The sequence below is a fragment of the Scyliorhinus torazame genome, chromosome 2, assembly GCF_047496885.1.
Source record: "Scyliorhinus torazame isolate Kashiwa2021f chromosome 2, sScyTor2.1, whole genome shotgun sequence".
Classification (NCBI taxonomy): domain Eukaryota; kingdom Metazoa; phylum Chordata; class Chondrichthyes; order Carcharhiniformes; family Scyliorhinidae; genus Scyliorhinus; species Scyliorhinus torazame.
Genome location: NC_092708.1, coordinates 164,294,674 through 164,320,877, shown reverse-complemented (window position 1 = coordinate 164,320,877; position 26,204 = coordinate 164,294,674). Strand labels below are relative to the sequence as shown.

General features: G+C 44.4%; 2 protein-coding genes across 3 annotated transcripts in view; one reads left to right on the top strand and one right to left on the bottom strand.

The window, feature by feature from the left end:
* Positions 1-6,527: 6,527 nt before the first annotated feature.
* Positions 6,528-20,976, bottom strand: maip1 (matrix AAA peptidase interacting protein 1). The gene is made up of 5 exons (XM_072479123.1): positions 20,625-20,976; positions 16,998-17,069; positions 16,300-16,426; positions 13,890-14,040; positions 6,528-9,845 (listed from the first exon to the last, which is right to left on the bottom strand). The coding sequence occupies exons 1-5, from the start codon at positions 20,931-20,933 to the stop codon at positions 9,767-9,769; spliced, it is 738 nt and encodes a 245-aa protein (XP_072335224.1). The 5' UTR covers positions 20,934-20,976; the 3' UTR covers positions 6,528-9,766.
* Positions 20,977-24,905: 3,929 nt separating this feature from the next.
* Positions 24,906-26,204, top strand: part of tyw5 (tRNA-yW synthesizing protein 5) — a 97,919-nt gene continuing 96,620 nt past the window's right edge. Inside the window, exon 1 of one of the 2 annotated variants that reach the window (XM_072479106.1) lies at positions 24,906-25,297. In XM_072479106.1, the coding sequence (XP_072335207.1) occupies positions 25,217-25,297 (81 nt within the window). In that variant the 5' untranslated portion in view covers positions 24,906-25,216. The remainder of the gene's footprint in view (positions 25,298-26,204) is intronic. The other variant, XM_072479098.1, reaches the window with a different exon arrangement.

The window sequence follows — 26,204 nt, the reverse complement described above, 5'->3', positions numbered from 1 at the left end:
CATGGTATGGCTGTACTCTTGCCAGTGTTAGGAGCTGTGCTGTTACATTGTCCTGCATTTTCAGAGTTGTACCATGTTGTACCAGTCGTTATTCTAGTGTTGTTTTTGTCGTGCATGTTGTTGACGTTGGTACCTTTGGTACACTTCTTGTTGTTGTCTTTGTTAGTGTTTTTGTTGGTATTGTTGTGTTTGTTGGGCTCAATGACCACCCCGAGTGGATAATGCGAGTCCTTCACAAAGTTACTTGTGGGAGTGTCCTTTGTGGCATCTGCTGTTTCATTGAGCGTGCCGTCTCTGATTCCTCGGCGCTCCCCGTCTGGAGTCATGTCCGGTTCACTTGAATCATCTTTGGCTTGTCGATGCTCCCCGTCTGGAGTCCTTTCTGGTTCACCTGAATCAGCTTTGGTTTCTTGACACTCCCCGTCCGGAGTCATTTCAGGTTCACTTGAATCATCTGAGGTGTCACTTGAATCATCTGAGGTGTCTTGATGCTCCCCGTCCGGAGTCAAAACATTCAGGAATGCATTTGTGGAGTTTTCTTCTGCTGCAAGCCTACCTGTGCCTCGTGGTGAGTATAGGCTCCAGTTTTACCGATCTCTTTTGTGTTTTCCACGCAGTACTTTTCAAACTTGTCCAGGACTGTCTGGAAGTCTCACTTGTCTTGACCTTTGGAGTACTTGAAGATTTCTGCTGCACTTGCACCCGCAATGGTGAGCAGAAGCTTTATTTTCTCTGCATCCGCCACGCCATCTAGTCGGACGCTACCAGGTAGATCTCAAATCTCTGTTTGAATGCACGCCAGTTGGCACTGAGATTGCCGTGGTACCTGAGCTGCTGAGGACCGGAATCTCGAACATCTTGCCTGGGTGCTGCTGCTGGTAGTCATGGATCTGGAGTTGAACTATATAGATTCAACAGGGCACTACTGGTACCATGTTGTGCTATGCTTCTTCATGTAGCATAAGCTGCTTCCTTGATGTATACTCTGACAAAGGAAGGTACAGACTTGGAGATAGGTTTAACACATTTATTGAAAAGTTAACAATTTTTCTACTCGAGTTCGACTCTCCTGCTAATCTTGCTATAGTAACTCAATCTAACTAACCAATCTGCTCTAAGCCATGTGGTGGGTGTGATGCTTCTGATCTGCTCCTGTGTCGCCTGTGGAAAAAGAAAGAGCATGTGTGCCCTGTCCTTTTATATGTGGTAGTGTCACCTCTGGGTGTCTTGACTGCCCATTGGTCGTGTCCTATTCTATGTGTTCATTAGCTGTATGTCTTCATGTCATGATGTCTCTGGTGCTCCTTCTAGTGTTTACTTAGTCTTAGTGTATTTGCATTAACCCCTTGTGTATTTACAGTGATGCATATCACCACAGGTCGGATCTCAGACAATGAGTCAGAGTACAGAGGGAGATGGAGAACCTAGTGGCATGGTGTAACGACAACAATCTCTCCCTCAACGTCAGTAAAACTAAGGAGCTGGTCATTCACTTCAGGAAGCAAAGTATCGTACACACCCCTGTCTGCATCAATGGTGCCAAGGTGGAGAGGGTTGACAGCTTCAATTTTCTAGGGGTGCACATCACCAATCTGTCTTGGTCCACCCACCTCAACACTATGACCAAGAAAGCACAACCTACAATTCCTCAGGAAACTAACAAAATTCGGCATGTCCACATTTACAGATGCACCATAGAAAGCATCCTATCTGGTTGCACCACAACCTGGTGTGGCAACTGCTTGGCACAAGAATGGAAAAAGCTAAAGAGAGTCGCGAACACAGTCTAGTCCATCATGCAAACCCGCCTACTGTCCATTGACTTTGTCTACACCTCCCGCTGCCTTGGGAAAGTGGGCAGCATAATCAAAGACCGCTCCCACCCTCTTTTCCATCGGGCTGGAAGTACAAAAGTCTGAGAACACGCACAAACAGATTCAAAAACAGCTTCAACTTCGGCTGTTACCAGACTCTTGAATGACTCTCTTATGGACTGAACTGATCTCTCCACACATCTTCTCTACGGAATAGTACTACACTCCGTATGCTTCACCCAATGTCTATGTATTTACTGTGTGTATTTATTGTATGTCCTATATTCTTCATGTATGGACTGTATGCAGAACACGTGACAATAAATCCAAATCCAATGCACCTACTATCTTATAAGTCACCTAAAACCCCAGGATGAGGTTCATAAGGACCTGGAAACTTGTCAGCCCGCAGTTCCATCAGTTTGCTCAGTAGCACTTCCCAAGTGATTGTAATATCACCAGGTACCTCTCTCCCTGCCAGCTCTTAATTTACAGCTATTAGTGGAATGTTTCTTGTATCTTTTATCTGATCATTTTATCTGCCAATTTCCTTATCTACTAACTTCCCATCCTCACTCTCCAGAGGACCAACACTCACTTTCCCTACTCTTTTCCTGTTTAAATATCTGGAGAAACGTTTGCTGTTTTTACATTCCTAGCTAGTTTCCTCTTGTACTCCAATTTATTCTCCTTACTAACCTTTTGGTCATTCTCTGATGTTCTGTATATGCTGACCCAATCATCCGACCTCCCCTCATCTTTTTAAAAATATTTTATTCAAGAATTTGCATAAACAAACAACAAATGAAACCAGAAGTAAACTTCAATATAACCAACACCCACTCCCCCCTGCAATACCCTCCCCTCCCGTCCTGCCTTCCCTATTTTAACCCCCTTAACATCACCCCCTCCCCTCCTCCCCCCCGCGCCACACACACCTCAATTGTCTTTAAAGAAAAAGAGCAAAGAAAATTACAGCTCAGGAACAGGCCCTTCGGCCCTCCAAGCCTGCACCGACCATGTTGTCCATTTGAACTAAAACCCCCTACCATTCCGGGGATCATATCCCTCCATTCCCATCCTATTCATGTATTTTTCAAGTGGCCCCTTAAACGTCACTATCGTCCTTGCTTCCACCACATCCTCCGGCAGCGAGTTCCAGGCTTCCACCACACCCTTGTGTAAAAAACTTCCCTCGTACATCTCCTTTAAATCTTGCTCCTCTCACCTTAAATCTATGCCCCTAGTAACTGACTCTTCCACGAGAGGAACTGTCCACTCTGTCCCTCATAATCTTGTAGACTTCTATCAGGTCGCCCCTCAACATCCGTTGTTCCAGTGAGAACAAACCAAGTTTCACCAACCTCTCCTCATAGCAAATGCCCTCAATACCAGGCAACATCCTGGTAAATCTTTTTTGTACCCTCTCCAAAGCCTCCACATCTTTCTGGTAATGTGACGACCAGAATTTAACACAAAATTCCAAGTGTGGCTTAAATAAGGTTCGAAAAAGGTGCAACATGACTTGCCAATTTTTAAACTCAATGCCCTGGCCGATGAAGGCAAGCATGCTGTATACCTTCTTGGCTACCTTCTCCACCTGTGTTGCTACTTTCAGTGACCTGTGTACCTGTACACCTAGATCCCTCTGCCTATGAAAACTCTTCAGGGTTCTGCCATTTACTATATAATTCCCAGCTCTATTAGACCTTCCAAAATGCATTACCTCACATTTGTCCGGATTAAACTCCATCTGCCATCTCTCCGCCCAAATCTCCAACCGATCTATATCCTGCGGTACCTGACAGTCCTTATCACTATCCGCAACTCCACCAACCTTTGTCGTCCACAAACTTAATCAGACCAGTTATATTTTCCTCCAAATCATTTATGTATATATTACAAACAGCAAAGGGCCCAGCACTGATCCCTGAGGAATTCACAGACCTCCATTCAGAAACGCACTCTTCTATTGCTGCCCTCTGTCTTCTATGACCGAGCCAGTTCTGTATCCATCTCACCAGCTCGCCTCTGATCCCATGTGACTTCACCTTCTGTATCAGTCTGCCATGAGCGACCTTGTTAAAGGCCTTTCTGAAGTCCATGTAGACAACATCTACTGCCCTACCCTCATCAATCATCTTTGTCAAGTTAGTGAGACACGACCTCCCCTTCACAAAACCATGTTGTCTCTCGCTAATACGTCCACTTGTTTCCAAGTGGGAGTAAATCCTATCTCGAAGAAGTGAATGAATGGCTTCCACCTCCGAGCGAACCATCAACCGCCCCCCTCAGGGCGAACAACCTTCTCCAGTCTCAGAAATTACGCCAGGTCACTCACCCACACCCTCGCTTTCGGCGACTTCGAGTCCCTCAACCCAAGCAAAATCCGTCTCCGGGCTATCAGGGAGGCAAAAGACAAAACATCGGCCTCTCTCGCCCCCTGGACTCCCAGGTCTTCTGACGCCCCAAATATCGCTACCTCTGGATTCGGGGCCACCTTTACCCCCAACACCTCAGACATTATTCTGCAAACCCCTGCCAGAACCCCTTTAGCTTCGGACATGCCCTAAACATGTGGACATGATTCGCGTGCCTCCTCACACCGCCCGCAACTATCCACTACTTTAAACTGACGAGGACGCATTCACCCTCCGCAGACCCTCCTCCCAAATTCCGGCCTCCACTTCCCCCTAGTTCCTCCCACTTATACTTAATGTCCCCCACCGAGGGCCCCTCTCAATCCATAAGTTCCTTGTAGACCTTGGACACCTTCCCCTATCCTATTGCCTCCTTTGACAACACCTAGGGCGGGATTCTCCGTAGCCCGATGCTGAAATCGGGATCGGGCAGAGAATGGCTACCTGTGCCATAATCACAAGCGCTGGTTTGATGATGGGTTGTGATGTTCCGCCCCCTCCAAATCAGCCTCGAGACGCGCGCCGCAGTCGCAACCCTGTTTGAATGTGATTATCGGACCCACCCACGATGCTCCGCATCCGATGGCCTGAGTTCCCGACAGCGCGGGGCAACGTGTGGTCTCAGCAGTCGTGAGTCTGGTGTGGCGGCTGTGGAGAGGGGGCCTGCAGACAGTGTCCAGCACCGCCATACTCCGCCGAGAGCCATGCCGCTGGCCGGAGGGCTTCTGCCAGGGCTGGAGGGAGTAGTTAGGAATGGTCAGGAGGTGGGCTGTGGGGTTGGGCGGACAGGTAAGCAGTCCAGCACAACCAGAGCCATCTTTTCCGGCGCGATCAGTGCGTGTGTGGATTGCGTAGACATTCGCACCCCTGCAGCTTGTCAGCCCGTGCATGTCCAGCACGGACCCGGCGATTCTCCCACCATTATTTGCCCGTTCTGCGGGTGTTTCACGCATCGGCTAGCCTCGCATCAGTAGCGTAATCAGTGCAGGTGTGGCACCAATCTTTCCATCGTGAAACACCACGGATCTTCTGTTGGCATCAGCAGGAACGGAGAACTCGGGCAGCATGGTGGCGCAGTGGTTTGCATTGCTGCCTCACGGTGCCAAGGTCCCAGGTTCGATCCTAGCCCCGGTCACTGTCCGTGTGGAGTTTGCACATTCTCCCGGTGTTTGCGTGGGTTTCGCCCCCACAACCCAAAGATATGCTGTTTAGGTGGATTGGCCACACTAAATTACCCCTTAATTGGAAAAAGTGAATTGGGTACTGCAAATTTTTAAAAAGGAACGGAGAATCCAGCCCCTTATCTTAAGGGTGGCACCCCGGGAAAGGACGGTACCTCTCTCCTCACGAAAACCCTGAACTGCAAGTACCTGAAACCATTCCCCCTGGGCAGCTCATACTCATCTCCCCCATATCTTTGTGCAGTCATGTTTTTTTCCTCAAGATTGATGCTTTTCTTAATTTCTTAGTTAACTGGATAATGGCTCCCACATTTCAAATTTTTCTTTACAGCAGGAATATACTTATTCTGAGTATTCTGAAGTAACCGCTTAAATGCCTGACACTGCCTTTATTGATCTATCCACTAGCCTAGCATCCCAGTTCACTTCACCTAACTCAGCTTTCATGCCCACATTGTTGCCCTTATTTCAGTTTAAAATACTATTTTCAGACCAACTTTTCTCCCTTTCAATACACACAAAAATATGTTATATGCCAATCACTCCAATGATATGCCAAATACTAGTCACTGTGTTGATATAATTTAAAATGCAAAATTTAGTTAGCAGAGTGTGTATATGTGGGTGGGGAATGGAGCAGACAAAGAGATGAAAACCTTTATCTCAATATGTCCTGCAGGATTAAGTGAGGCAGTTTTGTTTAGCAGAATTGCACCAAACACCTTTGGGGTGCCACAATAGCACAGTGGTTAGCACGGTTGCTTCACAGTGCCAGGGAGCCGGGTTTGATTCCCGGCTTGGGTGACTGTCTGTGCAGAGTCTGCACTTCTCCCCATGTCTGCGTGGGTTTCCACCCACAAGCCCCTAAAGACGTGCTTGTTAGGTGAACAGGTGCCGGAGTGTGGAGACTAGGGGATTTTCGCAGTAACTTCATTGCAGTGTTAATGCAAGCCTACTTGAGACACTAATAAAGATTATTTATAAATGACCATGAAATTCACAAATCAGGTTTCAACAGTTTCATTTACATTGTCAAAGGCCACAAATCAGCCTGAGGCTTTATCTCATTAATTCAGTCTCTCAATATTATAAGAACTCAAAGGAATAGTGACTTCTTTTTTAGTAGATTTATTCATTAAAAACACATTTTTGGCCTCAAAACTGATTTTTACTTAAATCAGCATTTGCCGCTCAATTTTAAAACACATCAAGAAAACTACAGTAAAAAATTGAATCACTATTTTGTGGTTGTGTCTTATGAGGTTCATATTCCACTATTTTTGTGTGGAAAAAAACAGAACGGTGGATTCCATTAGAAGTGCTCCAAGTCTTGGTTATGAATACAATCACAGTGAAGCTAGCACCATTACATGGAATATCAGAACTCAATGTTACAAAACTCCCCAAAAATATTTGTTTCAATTCCAAAAAGTCAGTATAATTAACAGATTATTTCAACTCTGGATACTATTAAGTTACCTTTCAGTAAATTCAGAGTTATGGACAGTTGAGCTCACACTTCCTCTTTTTGAATCCAATTCCATAGATCCCACAACCTTTGCTGAAATATTGGCTTTATCTGATCCTCAGCCTCCTATAATGGACCTAGCACCACTGGGCCATGCTCAAGGACAGTGCAGGGTTAACCTGCTAGCCCCTTTACAATAGAATTAGCTTCTGGACAACTCCTATGTGGAATCATGGGAGGATGGGGTGCAAATGTGAGCAGTGGACAAATATACTCCTGGGAGCAACAAGAGTTACGTTGAAGGATGGTACAACTTGAAAGTATTTTTCACGAAAAACTTATTTTCAACTTTCAATTAATGTTCTTATATTTTGCTAGTGTTTCCTTCCTTCATACAAAAATGAACCCCATAAAACCAAATCACAGTATTTACTGGAAGTACTTCTCTCCAAGGGATTGGAAGGTTAGAGCATCAAGGGACTTTTATGTAAATCTGTCACTGTAGTCCCTTACAATAATACTCCCATTGGGAGCAATAAAAATACATTAATAAATGGAAAACAGACAATCAGCATCTGCAACAACTATATAAATAAGTTATAAAAGGGGTACTGCATGTACAATTCTTGAGATTAGGTGAAAAACATATCAAACCATTTTCAACATGTACGTGTTTAATCCTTGTTCAATTAACAAATTGGTCATCAATTGGATCAAAGAGGTCTCCTATCCCTTATTTGAGAACCTAGTCTGGCACTCTTAACTGAAACTCTGACTGAGGAGAAAGCAGTGCAGACTGACTCGCTTAAGTCATTCTCCCCCCCCCCCCCCCCCCCCCTCGTACAGAGGAAAGAAAGTGAAGAGGGACAAGGTCATTTGCCCACTATTTGTTTCTTCATTCCTGTGGGGAAATCACCCGTTCCTTACATTCCACACTGAACAAGAACTGGACATTTGAATCAAACAGGAACTGGCGACCATTTAATAAGTTAGGCGCTGACAGATTTTGCCTCAAATTAGTCAGTAACCACAACTGGTTTGCTAAGTGCTGCCTAATAAAGGGCTGTGAAGAGCACGCTTAGGAGTGATTTCTTCAAGGAAGTTCTTCAAGGAAGCTCAGCAACACCTCAAATGTGTTGCCAGGAAGAGTGACCAATAACAAGACACTGGAATTATTTAAGAACCTGCTGGATGCTGCAAGTGGGAAGGTGACAGCAGTTAAAAGACACTTCCTTGCGTTGCATCTCAACAGCAATCACTTAACAGTTTGGTACTGTTTAGACTACCAGAAAATCTTCCAATTAAAAGAAGCGTTTCCATTGTTCAGCTGGTGAGCACACTGCCCGAATGAAAAACAGTATTGCAGACCAGAAGGCCACAGACTCTGCAGAGAGCTGTCAATTCAACTGGATGATAGTAGGATACACAACTGGCTGTGTGCTAGAAAGGAGGGAGAAACAAAAAAACAATGCGTAGCTCCCATCAGATCACCATCTAGTGGTCCCTGCTGGAAGCTGCATCTGTGGAAAACAGAATCAAACAGGTTCCACATGAACACCTCTGAGATACTCGAGAATAGTTTTGCCTGTGAAATCAAAACATGCACATGTCAATAACTTCAAAAAGAGTAAGAAAACTTATACAAAACCATTAATATTGAGAATGTTTGTTCATAATTCATTGCGAGCTACACAATTGGGAAAACTGGCTTTCTCAGACAGGAAAGCACAATTAAATAATGAGTTGAACAGATTGCAAATGCATAGGAAATTGACAGATGAAATTTAATGCAGAGAAGTGTAAGATATTGCACAGAGAAAGGAAAATAGGCAACATATGTAATCCTTGAAAGATTCCGAAATAGTAATGAGATAAGTTGAGAGCAGCTTGGGAATCTTATTAGGCCGAATGTTAATGTGACAAATCAATTCAGAATGTCAACCAACAAAGTCAAGAAAATGTTGAATTATGCAGCCAAAACAGTGGTATGATAGTCAGAGGAAGTCATTGCTCAGACTGTATAGGGCTCTGATCAAATCAGAACTTGATGACCATGTCCAGTTCTGGTCACAGACACAGGCGACATTCAAGGACTGGATGCAGTGCTAAGATGACTGACAAGGCTGATTCCTCGTGCTAGATGTTTCAGTTATAGTTGACACTGGAAAAATAATTGTTTGACTAGGACTTGAAGCAAGAGAGTAGGGAAGGAGACTTAAAGACAATATTAGAATCAATACAAGAATGCTTGTTTCACACAAAGACAAGACATGGAATGCACTTCAGGTTGAATGAAACCAAAAACCCTGGGAATCATTCAAGAACCAATCGGATGCTGTACTAGGAGATCCAGGATATTCCTTGATGCTTGAATTAAGATGGAGGAATTAGCTTCCCATATCTGTAATTATCTTGTAATCTTGTTCAAGAACTTCAATATTGCATTTGGTTTACTGGATTATACTCATTAACTTTTCTGCTGCACATTTTACAAGATTTTATAACAATAAGTATTTCTTCCCATTCGCCTCCTCTCGCCCCACCACAGCGCACCTTCAAGTAGTGTTATTGGACTTACTTGCTTTTTTGAAGTTAGTGACATTTATTTTGCAATTTCCAGCAGACAGCCATTATCCAGACTCATTTACTCCAGTCTGCTGAACTAAATGAAACTAAATTGAAGAGGTAAAATCTTCATTAACCATCTAAATCTATCATTCACAACAATTGCACAGCATGGAAAATGTCATTCATGTAATACCAGCATCTAATATGGTGTTAGAATTTTACAGGATTAAAAACAAAAATTGCAAATCCAAAGAGGTCAATCTTGTAGGCCGTGAGACATGCAGCAACATCCTTACAGTAAGATTTTCAGCAGAATTATTCCAATAATTTAGAATGTTGTATCCGTGTAATAGTCCAGTCAGGTTCCACATCTTGTGTAAATTCACGTCGAAATCTAAGTTCAGTGAAGAATGAAACATTGGTTAAATTTAAGAGCAGCACAAGAACTCTCATTACCAGATAGTTTTAAGAATAGTTTGCACGTACTAAAACCACTATAAATCTCTATTTCAATACTCAAGTGCAGTACAATCCCAGATTATTTTATCCTACCTTCCCCCAAATGTTCTATTGCTCTCCCTTTAACTGGATTATGGTTCACTGGCTCCAGACATCTCTGATACCTCATCCAGCTCTTCATCTGTCATAAATTATGCTTGACAGTGACTATCTTTAGGCTATTCAAATTCATGAAGTATCATAGGCAAGTATGTTTTTTTCCTTGCCACATGTTCATACTTCCAAACATTTCAGTAGCTTCTGCTGGAATGTGCCAGAAGTGGGTACCTTAAATGAGTTGTCCCCGTCTTAGCTCAGGTGTGCTTTTGTCTCACCACCTCCCAATTTAGAGATCTGAGACTCTTATTTTAATTCCAATTAAGGGGCAATTTAGCGTGGCCAATCGATCCACCCTGCACAACTTTGGGTTGTGTGGGTGAAACCCACGCAGACATGGGGAGAATGTGCAAACTCCACACGGACAGTGAACTGGGGCTGTGATCGAACCCAGGTCCTCGTTGCCATGAGATCTGGGACTCTGCTGGTATGCATGATGCATTACCCACACTGAGCAATGCATTACTAAGCTATACCTCGCCATTTTCTATTGACTCCATTACAGAAATTTCCAACCCAACACATATTTCATAATGATTTCACATTAATAACTTAAATAGCTCAGTTTACTCAAGTGCATCCATTATCAAATTTTAGATGCTGTCTCTAAAGAGAACTGATTGATTATGTGGAAAAATAGCTATGTGATTATATGGCAAAATAGCTATGATACAAAGGCCGGGATTCCCCCTTCCGGGGACTAAGTCCCCATGCTGGCGGGAAAACCGGCGCCAACGGCTCCGGCGTCAACGGGCCCCCAAGGTGAGGAATTCTCACCTGTCTCGGGGGCTAGGTGGACGCCGGAGTGACTGGCGCCACTCCAACCGGCGGCGAAGGGACTGCGCGAGTTCGCACATGCGTGGAACACCCGTTGTGATATTGTGCATGCGCAGACCGGTTCTCGTATTTTGCCGCATGCGCAGTGGGGTCTCTTCTCCGCGCCGGCCACGGCGGAGCCCTACAGGGGCCGGCTCGGAAGGAAGAAGTGCCCCCATGGAACAGGCCCACCCACAGATTGCTGGGCCCCGATCGCGGGCCAGTCCACCGTGCCCACGCCGACTTACCTGCCAGGTCCCACCATGTGGGACCATGCGTAATCCACGCCAGCGGGACTGGCCAAAAACGGACGGCCGCGCAGCCCATTGGGGCCTGTATATTCGCCGGGGGGGGGGGGGGGGGGGGCGCTGTCAACGGCCCCTGACCGGCGTGGCGTGAGTCCCGCCCCCGCCCAAAAAACGGCAGCGGAGAATACGGCAGCCAGCGCGGGGCGGGATTCGCACCGCCCCCCAGGGTTTCTCTGACCCGGCGGGGGGTTGGAGAATCCCGCCCAAAGATGTTCAAACTGACTATTCTTAGTTAGATGTTATAGATTCTCAGCCAAAATTGCTCTGTCTTAAGAATTACAACTGTCGAGCACCCTTAAACAAAGTATGGAACGATTGACAGAAAATGCACTACAGTTACGTGGTAATATTTATTATTAAAAACATAATGCTTTACAGCCATTTCCTTTTATTAAATTTTTGTGCTCATCAAGGTGAAGGATCTTCATTCTAAGGAGGATACCATTCCTCTATTTCAAAGAACGCAGTGTCAGTTCCAAACATTTTCAAGTATACCATGGCCGGTTGCAGAATAAAAAACTCTTTTCACTATGACCCAACCTCAGAAAGGCATCAATTATCAATTCTTACATCAACCATTTGTGACCAGGCTTAGTGAGGCTACTAATCAATCGCAGACCAATTTATGCTGTGGGTCCACACAAATGCTGCACTTGACTCAGATTGTAATCCTATAAGTTTGAGCAATTAGCATGCAGATGGGACTTGCAATCCATCTGTTTTATTTGAGCCACGAGTCTCCGTATTTTTGAGTTATTTTAAATGAATTATGATCTTCCACTATTTTAAACCAAATAGTATTAAAGTGGGCTAAAACCACGGAGATGGCAGCGTAGTTGTAATGTCATTGTGGACTGGTAACCCAGAAACTGAGGCTCAAGCTCTGGGGACACAAATCCAAATCTCATTGTGGTAATTGGTGCAATTTGAATTCAGTTAATAAAGGTAGCCTTGATAACACTGGCCATGACAGCTATCATTAATTGCTGTTAAAAACTCACCTGGTTCACTGATGTCCTTTCGGGAAGGCAATCACTTGTCCTTACCTAGTCTGGCCTACATGCAAATCCAGGCCCACAACAGTGCGGTAACTACCCTCTGAATTGGACGGGCAAGTTTGTCAAGGGCAACAAATGCTGGCCTTGGGAGTGATGCTCACATCCCATGCCATGAAAGAATTAAAACATACCTAAATGCAGCATATTCGAGTAGCATTGGCAACATAATATCTACAGCTTTTGGCTGAGAGTCAAATACAGCAATGTTTCTAAATCATTGGGCTTTAATGTATAAAGTATGAATGCTATTTTAGCAACTTCAAAATAGTTAAGACAGAAGATTAAATATATAACATATTATGATAGAACACTGACTTATCACTTTCATACAATTTTCAGAGTGAAGTTTCAGTTCACAGAATAGTGCAGCAATGAAACCGGCCATTGTGTCTGCACCAGCTCTTTTGAAGAGAAATCCAGTTCATTCCATTCTGCCATTCTCTCCTCAGTTTATTTTATTCAAATATTTACCAACTACCCTTCTTAAGACTATGATTGATTCTACATCCACCACCCAGTCAGGTAGTGCATTCCAAATTTTAACCATGTGCATCATATAAAAGATATTTGCCTCTGGTTCTTTTACCATTCATCTTAAATCTGTTCCCTCTGCTTATCAACCTCTCAGATATTGGAAACAGTTCCTCTTACCCATCAGGATTGTAACACTTATACCACATTTCCTCTTGGGCCTTCTCTGCTCTCAGGATTACAATCCCAACTTCTCCAGTCTATCCATATAACTGTAATCCTTCTAGTAAATGTTTTCTGTGTGTTATCCAACTCCCTCATGTCCTTTCCAAAGTGTGGTGCCCAGAATTATACACAATCAGCTGGGGCTGAATTAGTGTTTTATATAGTTTTATCATAACTTCCTGGCTTTCGTACTCGGTGTCTCTATGTGCAGGATACCGTGCACATTTTATTAACTGCTTTGTTAACCTGTCCTGCCTCCTTCAAAGATTGTGCTTCTTGCGCCCCCTTTAAAATCGTATCATTTGGTATGTAATGTCTTTCATTTCTTCAGAATTTGTTGCCTCACATTTTTCTGCATTGAATTTCATTGCCATTTGTCCGATCACTTCCTCAGCCTGTCCCTCTCAAATCTATCACAACCTTCAATGTTTACAATTCCAAGTTTTATGAAGTTTATTTTGAAGTTGCTGAAATAGTAATCTGTATTTTTGAATTATCCTAATATATTTAAAGTGTAACACTGCCTCCTTACAAACTAACTCTTCACACATTTCACTACTTCTGCCCTTTGTAGGCCACGCCAAAGGCTAGTTCTTCCAGAGCATTGGCAGAGGTCTTGCTGCAACTAGCAAAAGTGGACTTACTGGCACCCCCCTATAATAATTTAAAATTTCCACGAGCAACCAACAAGACACAATATCCAACATTTGGCAAACTGAGAAATAATGAGGCCAATTCCGTGCCCCACCCACTCCTGGTGTAGTGAAGTGGTACAGTCAGTTGGCTGCAGAACACCACCACCAACCCGGCTTGCTCTTCTGGTTAAATGTAAGCGTGACTACATTTACGTATCATAAGAAACAATAAATGGCATATGCCATCAATAAACATCGAACAAAATTCCCAACAGCGCAGTACAAATAGAGTTATAGTTACAAAACTTACTCATAATTTGCTGTAAGCAGACGCTTACTGTCTTTGCTGCTTTCATCACCAAATACTACTTGAAACACTTTCGTTCCCTCAGGGGTTTCATCTGGAAGATCAGCATCAGTCAGGTACCAGTAACGCATTATGATACTGACAAACTTTCTACCTGTTGGGATGACAACATTTAATGTCTAGCAGCTTCCAACATATCAAAAACATGCCTGCGGAAAAGAATAGTCCCAAGTTATGACCACAGAGACTGAACTCATTAGAATTTGAATATTTCTTAAAAAATAAAGCACAGTTGCAGATAGCGAACAAAACCCTGCAAACAATACGATTCCAACACAGGTTTGATTCTGACCTCGGGTGACTGTGTGGAGTTTGCACTTTTACCCGTGTCTGCGTGGGTTTCCTCCGGGTGCTCCGGTTTCCTCCCACGGTCAAAAGATGTGCAGGTTAGGTGGATTGGCCATGCTAAATTGACCTTAGTGTCTAAAACGTTAGGTGGGTTACTGGGCTAGGGTGGAGGCGTGGGCTTAAGTAGGATGCTCTTTCCAAGGGCCGGTGCAGACTCAATGGGCCGAATGGCCTCCTTTTGCACTGTAATTTCTCTGAAATCTAGAAGGCAGAGCAATGGTGTGTTCATTATAGAATTCATAGTGCAGAAGGAGGCCATTCGGCCCATTGAGTCTGCACCGACCGTAGGACAGACCACCCCACTTGAGCCCACACCTCCACCCTATTCTCATAACCCAGTAACCCCACATAATGTTTTTTGGACACTGGTTTTCATTGAATTCTTTCCAGCACAATCCAGAGGCCAATCAGCCCAACTGGTCCATGTTGATGTTTGTGCTCCACACGAGCCTCCTCCCACCTTCTTCATATCACTCTATCAGATAACCCTATTTTCCTTCCTCACTTGTTTGTTTATCAGGCTTCCCCTGAAATGCATCTATGCTATTCATACCGTGGTAGCACAGTTGCTTCACAGCTCCAGGGTCCCAGGTTTGATTCCCAGCTTGGGTCACTGTCTGTGCGGAGTCTGCATGTTCTCCCTGTGTCTCCATGGGTTTCCACCGGGTGCTCTGGTTTCCTCCCACAGTCCAAAGATGTGCAGGATGTGGATTGGCCATGCTAAATTGCCCTTGGTTGTCCAAAAAGGGTTAGGTGGGGTTACTGGGTTACGGGTATAGGGTGGAGATGTGGGCTTAAGTAGGGTGCTCTTTCCAAGGGCCGATGCAGACTCGATGGGCTGAATGGCCTCCTTCTGCACTGTAAATTCTATGATCTATAATAGCACGGTGGATAGGATGCGGAGGGCTTGAAGCTCAGTTCACAATCCAAAAGGACAGAGAAAGGGGGACACAACATTCCTAGAAGTAATCCTGCCAGATCGTGCAGTGGATAAAAAGGCCAATCAGTTCGAAGAGCATCCCACCTGTCAGATTTAAGTACAGGAGCTGGGAACTATCGCTGGAGAAAGTTAGCGCAATGAGCAACAGTAAAAGAGAGTTGGAGTGGTGAAGATAGCAAAGGTAGAAACAAAGCAGCTGTTTGGTAAATCCAGTGCAGTCGTTGTGCCAAAGCAGATGGATAGTCAGAACATTGAGATGGTGATGCAAAGGGATGACAGAAGCTGTCACTTTCTCTTGGGACAGAGATAATTACAGAAGGGTGAGCAGAAATGACTGTCTGAAGTGGAATCCTCAGGCTGGAGCCTTTTGATGAGAAGGTCAAGAGAGAATTCATGGCTGGGGAGAGGGCACTAGGGCGGGCTGCTTAACATGGCCAGTGAAATTCACTGAAGACAAGAATGCAGAGAAATCAGAAATCTGAAGTAGGTGAATAGAAGTAACCAAATAACCAGAAGATGTAGTTTCTTATCTACCATGGGGAAATATCAGAGGGGTGGTAAGGATTTTAAGAAAGGGGAGTGGGTGAAGTTCTCAAAGAAGGAGAAGTATCAGGGGATTAAGAGCATATGTCAAGGCAGGAGCTGACAATGAATGTCACACTGCAAGGAATGTCACACTTCAAGGAATAACACTGAAAGTGTAACCAGAAGGGCAGCTTTAATAAGTAGGAAATATGAGCAAAAGTTTAACTTGGAGCCCGGATAGCAAAGGCCTCTAGGACGAGGTGATAGGTAATGATAGTCTCATTTGCATGCAGTAATAATTCTGCAGGTTAATGCATAGTGGATATGTGATAACGAGTCTCATTTGCATGCAGTAATAATTCTGCAGGTTAATGCATAGTGGATATGTGATAACGAGCACAGTTCCTTCTCCCCAAATACACAGTAAATTTCCAGGAGTACACATTTCAAAAACTGCATTATAACATAAGGTTCTGATTGTACAGTTTGTTGTAATATTAACCATATTTTTAGCTGTTAAGTTTAATAAATAAAACAAACCTTGGTTATCATAATAAATTCCAACATCGCCTGGTGTGCTGTACATAATTTCATCCAGGTCAGCAGCTAAGGCCTCCCTGCGGTTAACTGGCAAAGCTAAGCATTTTTCTTCAACTTCCTCCAATGCCTGTACAGAAAACAATTTGTATTTGGGTAGTAAAACAGACCTACTGATCAGAAATGAAAGAATGACAGCAAGATGTTACCTCTAAAAGGATTTACAATGATATACAAAGCACGTCTCTAATCTTTTTGATTAGAAGGAGAAAGCTAATGTTGATGTTGTGTTAGGTAAACAATCGTCTGTTTTATTTTATTTTATTTTAAAATCACACAAACCATTTTCTTGCCTCTGAAATGTCACAGCTGAATATTTACTCAGAAAAAAATGTCCAGAAATTACGTAAGACAATGCTATTATATACTAGTGATAGGAAAAAACATTTTGATGGATCCTCTCATCCTGCCTCACCATATTGCATTTGCAATTTTGGTTTTGTGAAACTTGACAAACCTAGATGTTGCCACAGCAATTTGCTTCTACAAAGTGCTACTTGGAATTTGTCAAAAACAAGAAACTATTCCTCTTAAAAACAAAGATAATTTTCAAGAAAGTAAGTGTTGAAATCATCACAAACTTATTTCACTGTTCACCAGAAAATGTCTAACAATTCTGGTTAAGATAAATAGCATTTTACCTCTTTTGATACAAGATCCTTCAATTCATCAAATTTGCACTCTGAAAGCATCTTTGACACTTGTGAAAAGGCCTATGGAAGAAGTCAATGAACATTGTGTGAAGCTTTACTTTCATAAACTGGCATATCTGGTACACACACTAAACTATATCTACAACACAACTGGTGGCAGGGAGAAAATGAGCGAAATACTTAGTCATGCTGCACTGTATTACAAGCAATAAAACACTGGCCTTTCATTTCATAAGGGGTGATTGTCGGGCAGAAGTTACATTAACTGACCACCATAAATGTACTACAATGTAAACCTGGGTTCAGGGCTCGATGGGAGAGATCCTTCCCTGTTCCATTGGGATCTGGGATAGAGAACATTGCAGAGAGCAGTATCACCAAATAATTTAAGCCACTAATAGCAGTCACCCACACTATCTGTAACATTTGTGCTCAGGTTGAGTATGCTTCACGTACACCTGGAGAATGAGCGGTTATAGACGTTCTTCCACCAACTGAAGGGGCTGTGCCCCAATTTGTAGCAGCACTTCAGTCCTAATCTTTGGATAACTGTTACAGAGGGGAGAAGGAAAGTCAGAGGACCTCAGGGGTCTGCCCAACATGGCTGTGAACAGGTCCAGGCAGCGTGTAGTTGAGGGATTGTTCAGTTTGATTGCTTGCCTCTCTTTTGTGGTTCTGTTAATGCCTGGGTCTCCTACAGGGGGAGCTTAGTGTTTGCCAGCATGCTCAAAGAATTCCTCGACAATAAAGGGGGGGGGGGGGAAAGAGAGAGAGAAACTGGAGTGTTTTATTGACACAAGCAACAGCATTTGAATTTGGTGTATGTCCTTCTGTTTTATCTAAGTTTTGAGGTTTGTTGCTTATGTTCCTTTTAGAAAGACTTTTGTAAATTTGATTTCTGTTGGGATGCAGCGGACACTTGGAGATGAGTAATTGTGGGATAGAAGTGGCCCTAACTAACATTCCTTCGCCCCTATCCAACAGATTATCTGGGCATTTATCTTATTGTTGCAATTGGAACCTTACTGTGTGCAAATTGGCTGCTTTGTCAATTTAAAATCCCCCAGGAGAATGGAGTCAGGGCTGGTCAAGTCAACTCCGCCAGAATGTCTTCCAGTGCAGTCCCACAATGCCCTGGCTCTCATTCACCGCCAAGCCAGGAATGCAAAAATTTCCATTCCAAAAGGATAGAAAACCCATCCTCAAAATTCTGGGGAAAAAGCTTATGTTCACACAGCTGGTATCAACCCATTATCCAGGTGGACAGATTCAGGAACATGGGCAGTGAAAATAACTAGTGCCTGGTCAGTGGCAGTGGGGCCGGCAGCGGCTGTCAGTGGCACTGGTCAGTTGATGAAGGCTAGTCATACTAGAACCAATGCTTTTTTTGATTCATATTAATGCCTGTGCACAGAACCCAATTTCAAGATTTACAGACAACACAAGTATTGTGAACTGGGAGGAAGATAATGATAAATTTCAAGAGGACAGACAGGCTGCTGACAAGGGTGGTAGAGTAAACATAATGTAGAGATGCATGAAGTGATACAATTTAGCAGGAAGAGTGAGGAGAGGGAATGTAAACTAAAGGATACAATTGTAAAAGGTGCTGGGAGCAAAGGGATCTGGGAGTGTAGAATGCAGGATTAATCACGTAGGATGGAGGAGAAATTTCTCTACTCAAAGTTGTGAATCTTTGGAATTCTCAGCCCCAGAGGGTTGTGGATGCTCCATTGTTGAATATATTTCAGGCTGGAATGGACAGATTATTGGTTTCTGAGAATCAAGGGATACAGAGAACAGGTGGGAATGTTGAGTCAAAGTCCAAGAACAATCACGATTGTGTTGAATTGTAGAGCAGGCTCGATGGGCAGTATTCTTATCTCATGTTCTAGTAAATCGTTAAAGGTGGCTGGGTGGGTTGAGAAGGTGGTTTAAAAAGATATACAGAATCCTGGGTTTTATAAACAGAGATATAAAGTAAAAAGAAACACTGAACCTTTATAAGTACTTGTTCAGCCTTAACTGGAGTTGTGTGCCCAATTCTGGGCACCACACTATCAGAAGGATGTAAATTAAAAGCTTTAGAACAACTGCAGAGAAGATTTAGGAGAATTGTTTCAGGAATATGTACTTCAGTGATGTGGCTAGACTAGAGAAGAAAATATCGATAGGATGTTTGATAGAAGTGTTCAAATTTATGAGCTATCTACTAGTGAAAACGTCAGGATCCAGAGTATACATATTTACAGTGAAAGGTAAAATAAACAGTGGCAACACGAGGAAAGTAAGAAGTCTGACAACACCAGGTTAAAGTCCAACAGGTTTATTTCAAATCACTAGCTTTCGAAGCACAGCTCCTTCCTCGGGTGAATGAAGAGGTGGGTTCTGGAACCCACCTCTTCATTCACCCGAGGAAGGAGCTGTGCTTCGAAAGCTAGTGATTCAAAATATAGAACATACAGTGCAGAAGGAGGCCTTTCGGCCCATCAAGTCTGCACCGACCCACTTAAGCCCTCACTTCCACCCTATCCCCATAACCCAATAATCCCTCCTAACCTTTTTGGTCACTAAGGGCAATTTATCATGGCCAATCCACCTATCCTGCATGTCTTTGGGCTGTGGGAGGAAACCGGAGCACCCGGAGGAAACCCACGCAGACAGGGGGAGAACGTGCAGACTCCACTCAGACAGTGACCCAGCGGGGAATTGAACCTGGCACCCTGGCGCTGTGAAGCCACAGTGCTATCCACTTGTGCTACTGTGTTGCCCGAAACAAACCGGTTGGACTTTAACCTGGTGTTGTAAGACTTCTTACTGTGCTCACCCAAGTCCAACGCCAGCAACTCCACATCAACACGAGGAAAAGCATGTTTTACGCAGCAATTAGTTAGACTGCCCTAGAAAGTGGTGGAGATGGATTTAAAAGTGGCTTTCAAAAGGGAAGTGTCTGCAGGCTTGCCACATTGTAGGAAGGATATGATTGCATGAGAGAGAGTGCAGAGAAGATTCACAAGGATGGTGCCTGGGTTGGAGAATTTCAGCTATGAAGAGAGGTTGGTTAGGATGGTTGTTTTCCAGAGAAGAGATGGCTGAGGGGGACCTGATTCAGGTGTAGAAAACTATTAGGAACATCGATAAGATAGATAGAAAGCAACTTTTCCTCTTAGTAGAGGGGTCAATAATTCGGGGACAAAATTTAAGACCAGGGCAGGAGATTTAGAAGGAGACGCGAGGAAAAACCTTTTCACCGGGAGGCTGGTGGGAATCTGGAACTCATCTGCCAAACAGGCATTAATATGAATCCTCATAGCATCCAAGAAGCATTTAGATAAGCATTTGAAACACCACAGCATACAAGGCTACGGACCAAGTGCTAAAAATGGAATTAGAATAAATGTGTTTGGCAAGGACACAATGGGCCTATTTTTGTGCTGCAAACCTATAATTGCAGGGCTACAGATAAAAGTGAGAGAGCAGGACTAGCTGAATTGATCTAACAGAGAGCCAGAACAGACATGATGGGCTCAATGGCATCCTTCTCTGTTGATTGCCATTCTATGATTCTAAGTCAGCTCTTTTTGAAGTAAACTCTAACTCTGCCCCGGAACGCACCTGTTTGGCACCAGCAGAAAACTCATCGAAACTGAAGTCCTGATCAAAATATGCTCTTATTAGGAAGAAATACATCTTGGTCCGGGCCCAGGTGAATGGGTTGGGGATGCCGACCACCACCACTTTCTTACCCCGATGCCGAGGCTCCCGCTCGCTGCTGTAACTCCTGGCCCAGGGAAGTGGCCTGAGGGCGGGCAGCTGAGAGGATTGTGTCAGGCACCGCTTGGCCGTGCGAGCGTTTCCGGGATGCTGGTGAGGCCGGGCCAGGCTGAGGAAAACCAAGCTCCAGCGCCTGCCCACCAACGCCATCTTAACTCAGCACCACCTCCTCCCCTCCCATTGGCGGAGCTGCGTCCCACACAATCATCCGTCCGGGGGAGCAACCGAGCCCTGAACACAAGGCACCACCTCAACCAACAGAACCCCACTGACAACAGTCACTCTCAGTGAATGACTCCCAGTTCATGCTGCAGGCGGGGCGGGGGCTTCATTGTTAGGTGAATAAGTTGTATTGCAATGTTTCTAAAATGTGGCTTTTGCCTGGAAATCATTGTGGAATAATCTGATTGCTACTCAAGACAGCATTCTGGATGAGCAAAAATGCGACCCCAACTAAAACAATAGAACTTACTTTTTGTCTCTCCCTCTTTGGACTGCATGTTTTGATTGGTTAACTTAAGTGCCTGTTGGAGGGTTGATTTGGTGGGTGCTGCCTGCCACACGTGAAGACACATGTGGTCTTCGAAAGACTGGGACTGACATGTGTGACTGCCAATGGTGGTGGCAGTGGTAATAATAATAATCTTTATTGTTGTCACAAATAGGCTTACATTAACACTGCAATGAAGTTACTGTGAAAAGCCCCTAGTCGCTTCACTCTGGCGCTGGTTCAGGTACACAGAGGGAGAATTCAGAATGTCCAAATTACCTAACAGCATGTCTTTCGGGACACGAGAGCATCCGGAGGAAACCCACGCAGACACTGGGAGAACGTGCAGACTCCGCACAGACAGTGACCCAAGCTGGGAATCGAACCTGGGACCCTGGAGCTGTGAAGCAACAGTGCTGACCACTGTGCTACCGTGCTGCCCACAGTGGTGGGGTAGTTATTGGAAAACAAAAGCAGCTAAAGCTCAGGGGTGTTCAATAAAGTTACCCTGGTTGGAGAGATTGTTTCTGTGAGGGATTGTTTCTGTTAGGGATTGGATGGGATTGATCAGAGAGTTGGGGATGGCATGCAAGGGATGGCTTGCGAAGGTTGAGATAGCATGGCAGGATATGAGGCATGGGAGGGGTGGATGAAATTATGGAATTGGTTAAATGTGATAAAAGGCAAAATGGCAAGGACAATTATTTGTAAAACTTATTCAAATGTGGGGTTTTTTGATAAAAAAATTAGAATCACTAGATTTGAATGAAGAATTTTTAAAAAGGTTGTGAGGTGAATTCAAAGAATACATTAGCATTGATTCTGTGGATGAAGAAGATGATAATTGTTTCTCCCCTCCAGAGTTTCTGTACAGGCTTACTCCAATGGAAAAGACCACAGCACAAACTTAGAATTAAGAAAGAAATGGTTCTAATGTTACAATGAAGCTTGAATCATAAACCAAGGACTTCCTCACGGAACAAGATTGAGAATTATGAAGCTGAGTTCTTTGATGATAGATGCTGTAATTATTAACAGCAGGTTTCAAGGAAATATTCTTTCAATAATATTGAGCTCATCAGATGTAAACCTGTCTTTTCAACATGATGGAAACAGTTCCCAAGTAGACTTTCATATTTAAAAATTACAAACAAATCACAAGCCCAGACTCTTGAAGTCATGCTCTGCAGCAATTCAAGAAGGCAGCTCATCACCTCCTTCTCATGGGCAATAAATGCTGGCCTAGCCAGTGATATCCCATGAATGAATTTTTAAAATGTTTTAAAATTGCATTTTTATTCCTAGGCCTGTTTTTACACATATAGACAGCCTTATGTAGCTTTCTCCAGAGTAAGAAGTTTTGATTCTGTTGAAGTCTTTGCTGAAAGATTATCTAGAAATCCTGTATTTAAAAAAAATACTCTTGCAATAAAGGTACTAATTTGGCCCCAAATGTTTTGCAGGTCTCTGATGGTGATTGGTATTTTTAATGGTAAAATGTGTTTATAATTAATGAATATAATAGATTGTTGAACTATAGTGGAATCAAATACACCTTTGTGGTAGCTGCTTGTGGTGAATGGAACTACTGTTAATTCACCAGTGCACTGTGATATCATGTTACTGCTGTATCATGTTACGTTATGTGTTTAACCCTGTGGGCTCCACCTATGGGCCATTGCACGGCTTCACCCACAGGGGAATATGTCGGGGGATGTACGGGCTCGCCCACGGCTCCACCCCTTACAGGAAGTATAAAGGCAGCTGACTTGCGGGGCCGCATTCATTGTTGTACCGGTCACAGGCAGGCTCAGTTCTAAGCTGATTAAAACCACAGTTTACGTCTCAACGTGTCTCTCAGTGAATTGATGGTCGCATCAATTTAATCAGCTTAAAATACTACTGGGGAATCAGCCCTCAAACCTGATAGACTGGAACTCAATCCACAGGCCGCGGAGGCGAGAGAAATTTTTTCGCACTGGCGTCGATGCTTCAAGGCCTAGCTCACCGCGTCGTCTACGCCATCCGTCACGGACGAACAGAAACTGAGTCTTCTCCACACATTTCTGTCCAGCTCGACGGCGCCGTGTCCTATACAGAGGCCCTCGCACTACTCGAACGCCTCTATGTGCGGCCTGTGAACGAGGTATACACGCGACACGTCTTCACCACTCGCCGCCAGCGCCCCGGGGACTCGCTAGATGACTACCTACGCGACCTCAAAGCCCTCGCGTGCAACTGTAACTACCAGGCCGTTACGGCCCCTCAGCATATAGAACTCGCTATCCAAGGCGTTTACGTGGCGGGGGTCCGGTCGTACTATGTAAGACAGTGCCTGCTCAAAAAAGGGGCCCAGGACCTGGAGGACACGGTAACACTAGCTGCCTCTCTGGATGTCGCGTTTCAGAGCCTTACTGCGTTCCCCGCCGACCACGCGACCCCCTCGTGGGCCCCCGACCAGAGACTACCCCAGGCCTGTGCCGTGCGGCCGCCCGCCCATCATGGGGGGCTGCCCTGCTATTTTTGCGGCCAGTCCCAACACCCCCAACAGCACTGCCCGGCCCGCAACGCGAACTGGAGTAATTGCGGGTGAAAAGGACACTTCACCAAGGTCTGCCTGGCCAGGTCTAAAAACTCGAACGTTATGTGTTTCACCCTGTGGGCTCCACCTATGGGCCGTTGTACGGTTTCACCCACAGGGGGATATGTCGGGGCATGTACGGGCTCGCCCATGGCTCCACCCCTTACAGGAAGTATAAAGGCAGCTGACCTGTGGGGCCGCATTCATTGTTGTACCCGTCACAGGCTGGCTCAGTTCTAAGCTGATTAAAACCACGGTTTACTTCTCAACGTGTCTCTCAGTGAATTGATGGTCGCATCACTGCTTTAATCAAATGTGTTTGAACGTGATCAGTAACATACTGTAACACATTTTTAGACAATTTTATGTATTTCTCAGCCACTTTTCTTTTTCTGTATATATATGTAGCACAAAACATTAAAGATTTTGGCAGGTCTCTTAGTTTGTTTGAAAGAATAATAAAGACTTAAACGTGCCCAGTGATGTTCTTGGTTACTGAAATCTACGAGGCATACTGTTCCTGTTGCCGCATTGTCACAAAAATAATTTGATTATTCATCCTCATTCGACAAAGGACATTATTTTAGTGATGGCTCTTTGCTTTTCCTTGGGTTACTCTGGGAAGTTGGTGTCTCACATTTAGTCATTGATCTTTTCTCTTTGGGTTTTCACCTTTTTCTGTCTGGGTTTTAGTTCTGTCTTGTGCCTTTTTGGATTTAGCCCCGTTAGTATCTTTCTCACTGCCTGTTCTGCAGAAATACCCCTCCCTCTATGTCCATGATGTTTGTTCTTTCCCCCTGGTTTTAGTCATCGCTGTGTCTCCCAACCAGTCTTCAGTCCGCCCCTACCTTTCTGTCTGTCACAAATCTGTCTGCGTAACCCCATTGCAGAATTCAGTTCTCTGTCTGCATGCAGCTCTAACTTCCTGTCTGTCTGTATCTTTTTCACTGGATCTACGCTCTCCCAAGCTCTGCCTGTGCACCTCTCTCTCTCAGGATCTCTCTTCCTGGCAGTTCTCTCTCTCTCCAGGACCTGTGTGTATCTCTCTCTCTCTCCAGGACCTGTGTGTATCTCTCTCTCTCTCTCCAGGACCTGTGTGTATCTCTCTCTCTCTCCAGGACCTGTGTGTATCTCTCTATTTCAGGTTCTGTCTCTCTATCTCCTAGGATCTATATCTCTCCAGGATCGCTCTCGGATTTCAGGTTCTGTCTCTCTATCTCTCTCCCATGATCGATATCTCTCTCTCTCCCAGGATCTATATCTCTCTCAGGGAGTGTGTCTGTGTGCTTCGCTCCGAGGAACTATGCGTGTGTGTGTCTGGGTGCAGGAGGGGTGTAGTTTTGAGCGGACAGTGTTGTGCAGATGGAAGCTCTGAGGAAAGCTCCAGTCGCTGTGTTTGGCAATTTTGACAAAGAGAGGTTTTTACAGGAGATTTACCCTCTGGTAAGCAGGGCCAGAAATGCGGCCACAAACCTTCCCTTTCGCGCGAAAAGACCTGCTTACCTTAAAACATTCTCAAATTCATCAAGGTTCACATCTTCTGAACTTCTAATGTTAAAATCCCGGTTTTTAAATGCACATTTGATTCATTTCATTGAAGAAAATGGAAATTGAGAATAAATTTGCTGTGACGTAATTACAACTTCCTCGACATGATATTGTAATTATTTTATTTTGATTGCGTTTGCCAGTGAGGTCTTTAATCAGTTTTGAACGAGGGAGAATTAAGGTTCCCGTCAGAATTTTAAATGTGGATTTTCATTTAGATGTGAGTTTTCTGACTTGTATAGCTTTCATGTTAAAACTGCAACAAAAACATTGACTTTTTTATTCAGTTATGGGCGTCGCTGGTTAGGCCAGCATTTATTGCCCTTTAGAAGGTGGTGCTGAGTTGTCTTTCTGAACTGCTGCAGTCCTTCAGGTGTAGGTACACCCACTGTGCTGTGAGGGAGGGAGTTCCAGATGTTGCCCCAGTGACAGTGAAGGAACGGCGATATATTTCCAAGTCAGGGTGGTGAGTGACTTGAAGGGGAATCTCCAGATGGTGGTGTTTCCAGGTATCTGCTGCCCTTATCCTTCCAGATGGTAACGGTGGTGGGTTTGCAAGGTGCTGCCTCGGGTCCTGGTGAGTTCTTGCAGTGCATCTTGTAGATGGTACACAGGGCTGGCACTGCTCATCAGTGGTGGAGGGATTGAATGTTTGTGGAAGGAGGAGCAATTAAGCAGGCTGCTTTAGGTAGCACAGCGGTTAGCATTTGCTTCACAGCGCCAGGGTCCCAGGTACGATTCCCGGCTTGGGACACTGTGTGGAGTCTGCACATTTTCCATGTGTCTGCCTGGGTTTCTTCTG